This window comes from Octopus sinensis, linkage group LG5 (assembly GCF_006345805.1).
Source record: "Octopus sinensis linkage group LG5, ASM634580v1, whole genome shotgun sequence".
In the NCBI taxonomy this organism is placed as follows: Eukaryota; Metazoa; Mollusca; class Cephalopoda; order Octopoda; family Octopodidae; genus Octopus; species Octopus sinensis.
The window spans coordinates 43,687,007-43,699,013 of NC_043001.1; the positions used below are offsets into that span (position 1 = coordinate 43,687,007).

Here is a 12,007-nt window from a genome sequence, read left to right on the forward strand (position 1 = left end):
TAACATTTGTTTTCCATTCTAACATGGGTTGGACAGTTTGACAGGAACTGGCAAGGCTGGGAGCTGTAGCAAAGTTCCATTATCTGTTTTGCCATGGTTTCTACAGCTGGATGCCCTTCCTAATGCTAACCATTTTACAAAGTGTACTGGGTGCTTTTTAAGCGGCACCAACTCTGATGCTTTTTGATGCAGCATCAGCAACAGCACTCAGTGTACACTTAAATATGAGGGCTGTACCAGAAATAAATCAAAAGCAGGCATAACTTAAATTTTTAACCACAAAAATTGTTCAAATTGCACATGTCAGCAAAGTAATTCATTTTCTTTCATGACTCTTCTTCCTGTTCTTCTTAATTGCAGGCAAATAATGGGTTCCAAGCAGAAGCAACATTCACTTATTCAGTGTTTGTAAAAAGTGGCGTGCAGGCTGTCCAACATCCACAGAAGACTAAAGGTTGTGTATGGAGATTATACCACTGACATACACAGATTGATGAAGTTTAAACAAGATGAAACCAGCAAGAAGACAAACCATGTAGTAGGAAACCATCATCTGTGACCCCTGACATGAATTTCCAGTGAGCAGACATATTTATTGATGTGGACAAACGAGTTACAGTATGAGTTTGCTGCACAACTGACTGTGGTCACAATATATTACAGAAGATGGGAGAAGAATCTGGACATTGGAAAGTGTATGCACTGTGGATAACTTGGCAGCTGACACCCAATTTGAAGGAGAGAAAGTGAAAGTGTGGCTCTGTGCAAGTATATCCTATTAAAGCATTGAACCAACCAATACCTTGTGAGTGTGAATTTGGGAGACAAGAACTGTACAGAAGATTGTTGTATATATGTGTGTGAGGGGGGTATGGTTGTATGTGCATGTGTTTTTGTGAGTTTACATTCTGTGCTTCTCATGAAAAGTTGACAAATCAACCCCTCATTCTACACTTTCAAAGAGATTGGAACAAAAAAATCCCTTATTTGAAAAACAGGTAAGGATGAGAAACAGGAAAGGCATTTGGATGTAAAACAGTTCTTCAATAATATGTATTCACCTAACTCATACTAGCATGAGGAAAAAGATAAGTATAAAAACAAATGAACAGATGATATATACACATAAATGCACAAAAGAGAAAAAGAATGGGGAAGATGGAAGTTCATGATAATTCCATTACCCTCTTAACATATCCTATATATTTTTGTTCAGAGATGTCTCGTAAATATATATTTGATCAAAAATATACTGAGATATCTGAGATATCTGTCACTTATTTCTAACCCAAAATACTTTGTTCATAATGTTATTCCCATTTTCTATCATCAACTATCCTTTCTATCAGTAAGTTTATAATAAATCATAACTAATCCAAAATAATTTGTGTACTTATTGTTCCATATATATATACATTCAAAATATTAAAAAAAAAAAATTTTTGTATGGAAATTGAAAAAAAAAATGTGTATGTTAAGAAGGTTAAATTTCAACTTACACAATACTTGGCATATAGGATATATTGCTGGAGAAATGTTTGGTTGCCTCCCATGAAAGTAAAACACTGTTGCTGGTCACTTTGGTATACCACAGATTAGGCACACGCACTTCCTCTTGAAAAAGGAAAAATTTTCATATTAAACAAGAATTTCACATAAAAAGCAAATGAAGATGATATCTTTTTGCTCTAATAGGTCCTAAGGTCTAATTAGAAACTGAAAACACAAAATCCTTGAGCCATTTGACAAGGAACATAAATCAAATTGTAAGTGAAAGGCAGTGAGCAGGCAGAATCTTTAGCACATTGGATAAAATGCTTAGTGGTATTTCTTCCAGCTCTTCATGTTCTGAGTTAAAATTCCACTGAAACTGACTTTGCTTTCATTCTTTCAAGGTTGATAAAATGAGTACAGGGGTCAATGTAATCAACTATCTCCCAACCCTAAAATTGCTAGCCTTGTGCCAAAATTTGAAGCCACTATGCAGATGAAAACTGAATACTGTACATTCTATGTAGGCAATGGTTGCACAGAAAAGATGGCAGAGAACAAGGACTTCAGATAGGAATAATTAACTGTAGAATTGTCTATGAAATTAAGCTAGTTAAAAGTTTAAAAATGCTGAGGTTGTGCACAGATTTCTTTCTCTACATAAGTTTTCAACAACTGAAAACCCATCTTGGGAAATCTAACAAAAGAGACTTTCTATGATTGTTCAACCTGCTAGAAATAGCAGCCAAATTTTCTTAAAATCATATCCTACGGATTTTTAAAGTTTTTTGAGAGGTGGGTGCATTGGGAGCACATTGGAAAATGTAGTCCTAGATATGCAATGCTGAGGAGAGAACAGAGTGACCATGAATGAAATGCCTTTGACATAAGCCTGCTCAGTCAGGACTGACCAAGTGTTAAATAACAACAACTGCTCTAGAGATACTTTGACAGTCATAGCAATTTATGCTCAGAAATGGATGGGATTTTATAATAAGCTGTAGAGGAAATGCCTAGACAATTCACATTGTATAGAAACATTTGACTTCAAAAAAATTCTCCATGGCAGTGCCCCAGCATGGCTACAGTCTAATGACTGAAACAAATGAAAAATAAAAGATCCATATTAACACTAGCTTCATTTACACAACTACCATATAATAATCATTGAAGTTTATGCATTCATCATATACAATGGCACTAACCTTTACACATTCCAAATTCTTCATCCCGGCCATTAAGACAATCAATGTGACTGTCACATGCTTTCCAGTAAGGTAAACACCTGTCACTATCAGGTTCACATAAGAACTCATAGTCAGCACATGACTTTGGAGGCCTGTTAAATCCTGAAAATCAAAACAAGAAATGTAGTAGTTTGGAGTTCATAGCTTAGGAGGACAAAGCTATTCAATAGACTGATTTTTCTTCAACATATTTAATAATACATTTTTATCTTAGTAAAATGAAATACATTTGATTTATTTTTTCTACTTTTTAAACAAATTTTCACTTAACAACTAAGCGGCTTTGATATACAGAAATTATGAGAGAAAATAGAAGGAATCAACTCTGTATTTGTCCTTATAGTATTTATCTACATGAACAATCTAGATGAAATTGTTCAAATAATAATTATAAAGGCAACTGTTGTTATATTACTAACATCACTGAAGGTGTCCTTAAATATAATCCATTCCAACTCTGGCTTATGTTGGCATAAAAAAATAGTTCAAGTCTCTCTCTAAAACTAATCTTCTACCCCTTTTGTTACCATATTTCTACTGAAATACATTAACTTTGTTTCAATTAATTTTGAAAATAATGAAAAATTTAGTAAAATAATTTTGTCAGTACTAATTTTGTGTTTGGAACATAGATTAATAAGAAATCTTGATAGAAGGTTTTAATTTAGATTACTTTAAAGCAGGAAGTTTGAATAAGATCCAAGTGGCCTTGGGTAGTTTGGTATCAAAAGCATTAAAAAGATGTTAACTTCTCCGGGGGTGGGGGAGAGAAAAATGGAACTGTCAGCCACAACAAAATATTGTTGAATGTTGTGAATTTTAAGTTTCTGTTACTGTAACTAAACATGGCTTCTGCTTTCCAGAAATGTTCTCATTTTAACATATTTAGACAGGTCACAAATGGCTGACTCTTAAATAATAAAGAATGTTCCTATTCTTATTTCATTTCATTATCTTCCCCAAATCTGCCAATTTCTTTCTCAATATTCCAAGCAAATAATGATTACTTGTAATGTTGCTTCATATTAGGATATATTTTCCTTGATACCTGTGAAGCTAATCATCTTGTAACTTTTTCCCTTGCATTAAATCTAGAAGGACAGACAGACAAGACCATATCAAAATCTAGCTGTTCTCTATTAATATGACAATTTCTAGAAGTTCAGACAAATCAGTTGCTTCCCTCAAAATAGCCATGACGTAAAGTACTCACCGTTACTCGAGTGGTTGTAGTAACAATCCCTTTCATCTGAATGATCAATGCATTCATTGATACCATTGCAAATAGAGCTTTGTGGAATGCAGCCAGGGGATTGTACGCAGTGAAACATGCCTTCTCCACATTTTTCAATGGTTGGACAATTTTCTTCATCAGAATTATCATTGCAGTCGTTCTCACCATCACAAGTCCATGACATGTGAATACACATACCATTTGTACAGCGGAATGAAAATCCTTCACATTTATGTTCATTGCCTGATGCTAGTTAAAAAAATACATAAAAAGAACAAAAAACAGAAAGTGATATTGAAACTTTAACCAATTGTTAAAGAAAATTTTAAAATGTTAAAATTTTAAAAATCAGATAAAAAATTATTTTCCAAATATATTTTCCCATTGTGATTTTTATACTTGTTTTTCTCTCATCCGCACCAATTATCCCAAAATATTAATAGATACTTCCTATTTTATTTTAGTGCTTAAGGATTGGTGCAATTAATTTCATAGACGTCAAACTTCAACTCATGAAGTCACAAATCTATATAATTGACTCACTGACCTATCCCAAGGCTTTAATAAAAATAAAAGCTTGATTTGGCTATTGTTTTTCAACCATAGACGACAGAATAATTATTTCATTAAACAATGGAATCTATTTCTAAATATAATATATTTGAACTGCACACACCTATGTATTTGCTATACTTCCCTAATAGCTTACAGGAATGGTTACAAAAGGAAAGGATAGTGTAATAGGGTATGGAGGGGTTGCAGAATAAGGAAACATACATGAATTATGAAATAAGGAAAGGAACAAAGAGAGAAATTGTTTGGCTGTCTATATTCTTTCCCACCCACCCATCAAAAAAAAAAAAAAATCCAGTCTTGTATAGGATAAGCAGTTTGTATAGATTAACAATACATGACTTAAAACAGATAGCAAAGACAAGCAAGATGGTAGCATTTTGGCTTGTTCCACTCATGTTGTCTGCTTTCCCTCGTCTGGAGAAGGTAAAATACATCTCCATAACACACAAATATTAATTTAATCAATTGATCAACTTATGACAAAATTAGCAGTACATTTGGCATAGTAGCACCATAGTCAACTGTTACAAAGATAAAAGTGATGCTTTAGATAGAGATAATTACAGGGGTATCAAACTGCTGGATCAGGTGATAAAGGTCACAGAGAAGGTCATAGCCCAACTAATTAGGGAGAGAGTCTGCTTAGATGAGATGCAGTTCAGTTTTGCGCCAGGTAGAAGCACCACTGATGCTATATTCTTGGTATAGCAACTGTAGGAGAAATACCAAGCCAAAGTTAAACCCCTATACTTGGCTTTTGTAGACTTGGAGAAAGCCTTTGATAGGGTCCCCCGATCACCTTGTCTGGTGGGTGATGCGGAAACTGGGGATTGACAAGTGGTTAATAAGAGCTGTACAGGCCTTGTACAGGGATGCTGTAAGTAAGGTAAGGGTCGGCAATGAGTATAGTGAGAAATTCCGGGTAGAAGTAGGGGTTCACCAAGGATCAGACCTCAGCCCCCTCTTATTCATCATAGTCCTCCAGGTATTAACAGAGGAATTCAAGACAGGCTGCCCCTGGGAGCTACTCTATGCTGATGACCTTGCTCACATAGCAGAATCACTACTAGAACTTGTTAATTTTTACCTTCTGTATTATTAAATCATCATCATTACCATTTAACATCCTTTTCCCCTGTAATTTTGCTATTGTTTATAATGTATATCTTTTCTTTATACACATATACAATATCAACCCATATCATCACAATCAGTGAAAATGGACAACCCACTCTCGTATTAGTTTGGTATAATAAGGGTTCTCTTTACTTACGACAATATTCTTCATCACTTCGATCAGAGCAGTCTACATGGCCATCACATTGCATCCTTGTTAGGATGCACTTTCTATCAGCAGTGCACTGAAATTCATCTGCTTTACAGCTTGGTGGTGGAGGAGAAAGGAAACCTTGAAAAGGTAAAAATAACAGTTATAGTAGCAATAATACCAAAAAATATATAACCAAAGATAAGTGAAAACTATAATACTGATTTCCAATAATGGCAAAAAGCCACACATTTAAGCGAGAGAGTAGAATTGATTAAATCACTCCCCAGTAGTTGACTGGTGCTATATAGATTCTAAGGACATCCAGCTGTAAAAATCTTGCCAAAACAGTTGGAGAAGTCTGGTGCAGGCTTCTGCCTCACCGGCTCCTGTCCCACCCATGCCAGTATGGAAGGTGGATGATAAGCAATGATGACGCTGATGAAAAACAAAGCTGACCTTATCAAAGTTTGAACTCAGGATTATAGCTAAACACTGCAAAATATTTTGTCTGATGCTCCACTAATCATGCCCATTAGCAAATTCGACAACGATTTTTAACATTGGTCTAAGCCACAAATTTCATTTCTTGGTCCTGCTGGTTTACCTTTGACAAATAACATCAAGCAACTCAATGAAATGCTGAAGACTATGAGGAATATATATGAATGACAAAAAGAAATCCAGATCATTGCTATTGTCATCATTGTTTCAACACAGATGCAGATCTTCTATGCGTTCAGACGCATATTTTCTAAGGGCCAGAACCCTTCCAGTTGTCAACCTTAGCTGTTTCCAAGCAAGGTAATAATTTCCCTAGACATGTTTTCTTAAAACATTGGAAATGATTTTCATTTTTAAAAAATCATGCGATGTCAAGACAAGGAGATGCAAACATACACACATACACATATATATATACAGGTGTATTATAAATGTATATATGTGACAGACTTCTTTCAGTTTCCATCTGTCAAATCCACTCACAAGACTCATGATAGAAATATACAGGAAAATATATGGTAAAAATTCATCAGAGTATTTCAGAAATTCAGAGCTTAGTGAGTAGTAGTGAAGCTATATCTAGTCTATTTATACTGACCGTCACCTTGCAAAATTAATTTTGAATAAATTATGAAACTATTTGTTACTGTTTTGAATTTTGAAGTATTATAATCTTCTATAATATATACAATTCTGAACAAGACTTTAATAGCAAATATTGTCTTTAAGAAGACAAGAGGACCAGTGTCCTAAAATAGTTATGGAATTACTGGTCTAAAGCTGCTATATTTTGTATTTTATTTTTTTTTACTTCAGTATTTGGAAATCACGTTTTTCTTGTATCTCACCTGAATTAACTTGGAAAATCTTGAGTATTTTTATTTTCTTTTTAACATTCTTAGAACTATAACAATTATACTTTGTAATATACAATTTGTTACTTACAGTTTTCTTCATCTGAGTTATCATCACAGTCATTGATGCCATCACAACGTTCACTGGCAAAAATACAAAAGCCATTGTCACACTGGAATTCTACACCATTACATCTGGGCAAGGAACTTGACTTAGTTGTAGTTGGAACAGGTTGTGTAGTTTTGTAAACTATATGGAATGAAAAAAATACCAAAAAAGAAAAACCACATGTATAAATAAAATTCTTGCTGCAAATAAATAAGTAAAACATACTACAAAAAATTTCTTTGTTAACTAAAACTTGAATGAAATGTACTAACTGATATTAAAAAGTACTATCCCTCTTCCATCACTCCACATAACTAATGTTATTAATTAGTTTTCCTTTACTTCTTCACTGATGGTTTTTATCAACGATTTCATCAAAGCACAACCAATCATGATAAAACATGTTTACTTTCATACATTTAAAGCACATATATAAATAAACACAGATGTGCATTTGATACACATAAAGTCATTGGTAGTAAGCTGGCAGAATCATTAGCACGGTAGGCTGCGTGCATGTAACAAGAGATGTAATAATAAATCGTAAAGTATTTTGCTTGCCAGTATGCTGATTCAGTCAACCCACTGTCCTTAGGAAATAAAATAAATATGGTTTGGGTTTTAAAATATATATACACACATTTTTGTGTGGCTCCTGACATTACACTATACTCCTAAATTTATACTTATTTATATGTAACTAGCAGAGATACCTGGCGTTGCTTGGGATTAAAATGGCATAGCTTGTATATATATTACAGTTATGTTAAAACAGGTGATATGAGAAAGTGCAGCATTGATGACAAAACATTTGTGAAGTAATTGATGAGCTAATACAACTAAGTGTCATAGCATGCATCCATTTGGAGTATGCAGGTCCTAACCTGTCATGGAAAATTGGGGGTGGGGGTTATGTGATTTTTGAACACACCGAAAAGCTGTCAGTGGATAGACTCTTTGCGGCAGTTGGCGCTGCATCTAACACGACCCATCGTCTGAAGTTTTGACACCTTCTTCAGGTTTGTTGCCCTACATCACTCATAATTTGGAGGAACTGTGCTTGTTCATTTGTGGGTAACAGCGAACCAATGAGGTGATAAACTCAATTAGATGTTTACACTCATACTTATTACCTTGTAAAATTTGATTTGATTTGGTTGAGCCATTTGAGAATGCATAGAGAACAGACAGACAAAGAATTTTATATACAAAAAATAGTGGGTCAACCAATAACTAAATCCATCATCCTCATGAGGATTGATTTAAAATAATTAAGCAAAGAAATCTCTGCTATCAACAGATGGAAGATAAATTCCATTGTTCTAACATATAGTGCACCATCCATATCAAACGCTAATATTTTAATCAGGCAATATATGAAAATAAAAAAATGAGGGGAAATACGAGCTCAAACTGAAAATATCAATGTTCTATATAAATGATGTCATAGTTGATTTAGCAGTTGGATAGGGTGATTTTCAAATTGGCTTACCATCTGTACAGTTAGCTTCATCAGAGTAATCACGGCAATCGTCATCAAAATCACATGTCCAATTCAAAAGAATACAACGGCCATTCTTACATGTGAATTCATTAGGAGAACATGATGGGTAAGCTAGAAGAAGGAAATGAAAATAGTGCATGAAACTTTAGATAGTGAAAAGGATTAGTATATTCTTGGTCTGATATCATAATGAGAAAATAGCATAACAATATTCACTTTTAAATCAAACTGTATAATTATAATACTGTGTGTATGCATGCATACTTGTATACCTGTATGGTAGTGAGATACAATTTATTTTACACAAATCATTTTAAAAAATTAACATTGTAATGGCTGTGTGGTTTAGAAGCTTGCTTTGCAACCATGTGGTTTTGGGTTCAGTTCCACCACATGACACCTTACGTGTGCATGTGTGTGAGAGATACCCCCCTCCACATACACCACCACCACTTGACGACTGGTGTTGGTTTGTTTATCTCCTCATACCACAGCAGTTAGGCAAAAGAGACTTATAGAATAAGTACCAGACTTAAAACTCAGTCCTGGAGTTGATTTGTTTGAGCAGACCCTTCTGGGTGGTGCCCCAACAGGTAGGTTCACAGTCCAATGATTGACTCAAGTAAAAGATAAAAGGTAAACAAAAAGAATATGAAAAACATTTTGAAGAAAAGGAATCTGTTATGAATATTTGAGGAAGATGAGACAGAAATACTCACTGCAATTTTTCTCATCAGAACCATCACTGCAGTCATTTTCATGATCACAGATCCAATGTCTTGGAATACACTGCATGTTAGGGCAATGGAAATTACCTTCAGAACACTGGTTAAATTCTGTAGAGAAATAAAACAAACATAAAGCAGCTGCTAATAATTTGGTAAAAAGAATATGGCTTTGATGAAATTTATAGTCTTATGCATTTAAAAAAATGTCATTAGAAAAGACGGGCAGAAATAGAGACCTGCCTGCATCAAATATTGACATATTTATATCACATTAAAAGCAATTAGATGGGTTATAAACATGTAGTGTGCATTACTTTTTTATCAAGTTCGTATTAAGATGATTTAGAAGTAGAGACTTTTAGACTACCATAAAACCCATGTAATTTACGCACTTTTTTGAAAAAATGAAAATAAACTTTAGATTGTTTCTAGAACTTTTTTAGAAATTAATTTTCTTGAAAAATGATGTACAAATCTAAACATTTGTACAGGAAGTTGACTCATTTAATGTCAGAATACATTTTTACAGAAAAAATATAATGAAGCTGACTTTTATTTATGCTGGACGGTATAATGCTTACTTTTTCTGTATAAATTTACTAAAACCATTAACTTTTTGAAGTTTGATGTTCATAAATTTACTAAAACCATTAACTTTTTGAAGTTTGATGTTCATGCTGGTAATCATGGTCCAGGCCAAATTTTACATAGCTTGGAGTTTCTACCTATTGCAATGGAGCCCAGCAATTTCCTTAAATAGTTTTTCCCCATTTAAGAAGTTTAGCTTACATTTGCCTCCAGGAAGCTATTACTTGCTTTCTCTGCATTAGGACAATGAAATTCATTGCCACCACCTCTCTTGTTCAATAAACACTGAGTTAAACTTGCAGAGCTGTTTATTTTCTCCTTTCGATTTTTAATGTTTATTTTAGTGGGTTACCAAACTATCAGTTTGGTCTTCCAGCTAAATTGGTAATGACAAATTTTAAAGTTTGCTTGACATTTTATAAGTGCGAAAGGGATTAAAATTTCGATATTCCATATCAAAGGTTCCAACAAGAATAGGCAGAAAATCAGAGCTTGAGACAAGAGGACACTTTCGACCAACCAGAATTCTGTTTACATAATCAGTTTGATCAGTCACCTTCCTCTGTCGGTTGAGTAAAGTGTCATCCAAGTTGATGTTTATTGGTAATTAAACTTATTTTGCAACACTGGTGCGTATTACACAGCTGGGTGTCCCTACATTCTTGATATTCCTACTTTTAATTTAACATACTTTGAGATCTTTTCTAGTTCTTTGTTTGCAATGTTTTTTCTGAAAGAATTGTAGTTTCTATTATGAAGCATTCTCTTCTTTCCAAGTCACATACAATAATACCTGGTAAGCTAGTAGAATTGTTAGCACGCTGAGCAAAATGCTAAGAGGCATTTCATCTACCTTTATGGTTGGTCTGAGTTCAAATTCTGCCATGGTCGACTTTAATTTTTTTTGTTTCAGGGTCAATAAAAATAAGCACCAGTTGAGAAACAGGGTTGATGTAATCAACTTACCCACTTCCTCAAACTTGCTGACCTTGTGCTAAAATTTGTAGTCAATAATATCTGGTCTACAGTACTAGATTATTCTGTTTGGATTTTTAAAAACCCATAGAAATCTTACTTCATAAGTAATTTAGCAAACAGATAAAGTCAGGAAAAAAATTATTCCAAAACAACTTACCATCTTCACAGTTAGCTTCATCAGAATAATCATGGCAGTCATCATCAAAGTCACACGTCCAATTCAAAGGAATGCAGCGGCCATTATTGCAAGTGAATTCAGCAGAAGAACAAGGTGGATAGGCTGGAAAATGGAAGGGGAAACAGACCAACATTATTAGAGATGAGTTATTTTTAATGTCAAAGAAGAAAAAAATATCAAGAAAATTAACAGACTAGAAGGAAGTTAACATTACATAAGTTGGTACATGTAATCATGAATTAGCTAAAATGTCAGAAAAGAAAAGTGAAAACAGCTCTTAAATGATACATTATCAGTATCTAGGCAAATTGATTCAATTATGTCTTCACTAAGAGTAGAGTTTCATTTCAGATAGATTACAATAATTCATCTTACTAAATTCATTTATTACCTTAATTGAAAAGAAAGATTTTCTTTACTAGTTTTAATTATTACATGATGAAATAAAGCTTGATATCTATAGGTGAGAAAAGCAGCACATAGGGGACAACAAATATAACTAATGTTTTAAATCAACAATTTGAAAGAAATCACTTGAAATGTTTGAAAGCAGGAGTGTCAAACAAATGAGCAGTGAACTGGATCTGGCTCATGATAATGTTTAGTCTAACCTCACCTCCAAGTTCAATTTTATAGTAAAGTATTAAATTATTCTTTAACTTTTAAAATATTCCATAAAATATATATATTGTTAGCATACATTCAGTGTTGGAATCCAAATGAGAGTTGAGTCAAATTAGTGCATCTTA

General features: G+C 33.7%; 1 protein-coding gene across 3 annotated transcripts in view; it reads right to left on the reverse strand.

The window, feature by feature from the left end:
* The window catches only part of LOC115212089 (sortilin-related receptor), a 120,914-nt gene that overhangs the window by 20,168 nt on the left and 88,739 nt on the right, over positions 1–12,007 (reverse strand). For 2 of the 3 annotated variants that reach the window (XM_029780920.2, XM_029780919.2), the window contains 8 exons: positions 11,238–11,360; positions 9,506–9,622; positions 8,775–8,897; positions 7,265–7,423; positions 5,822–5,956; positions 3,952–4,221; positions 2,697–2,840; positions 1,500–1,614 (listed from right to left, as the gene is read on the reverse strand). In XM_029780920.2, the coding sequence (XP_029636780.1) occupies positions 1,500–1,614; positions 2,697–2,840; positions 3,952–4,221; positions 5,822–5,956; positions 7,265–7,423; positions 8,775–8,897; positions 9,506–9,622; positions 11,238–11,360 (1,186 nt within the window). The remainder of the gene's footprint in view (positions 1–1,499; positions 1,615–2,696; positions 2,841–3,951; positions 4,222–5,821; positions 5,957–7,264; positions 7,424–8,774; positions 8,898–9,505; positions 9,623–11,237; positions 11,361–12,007) is intronic. The other variant, XM_036503360.1, reaches the window with a different exon arrangement.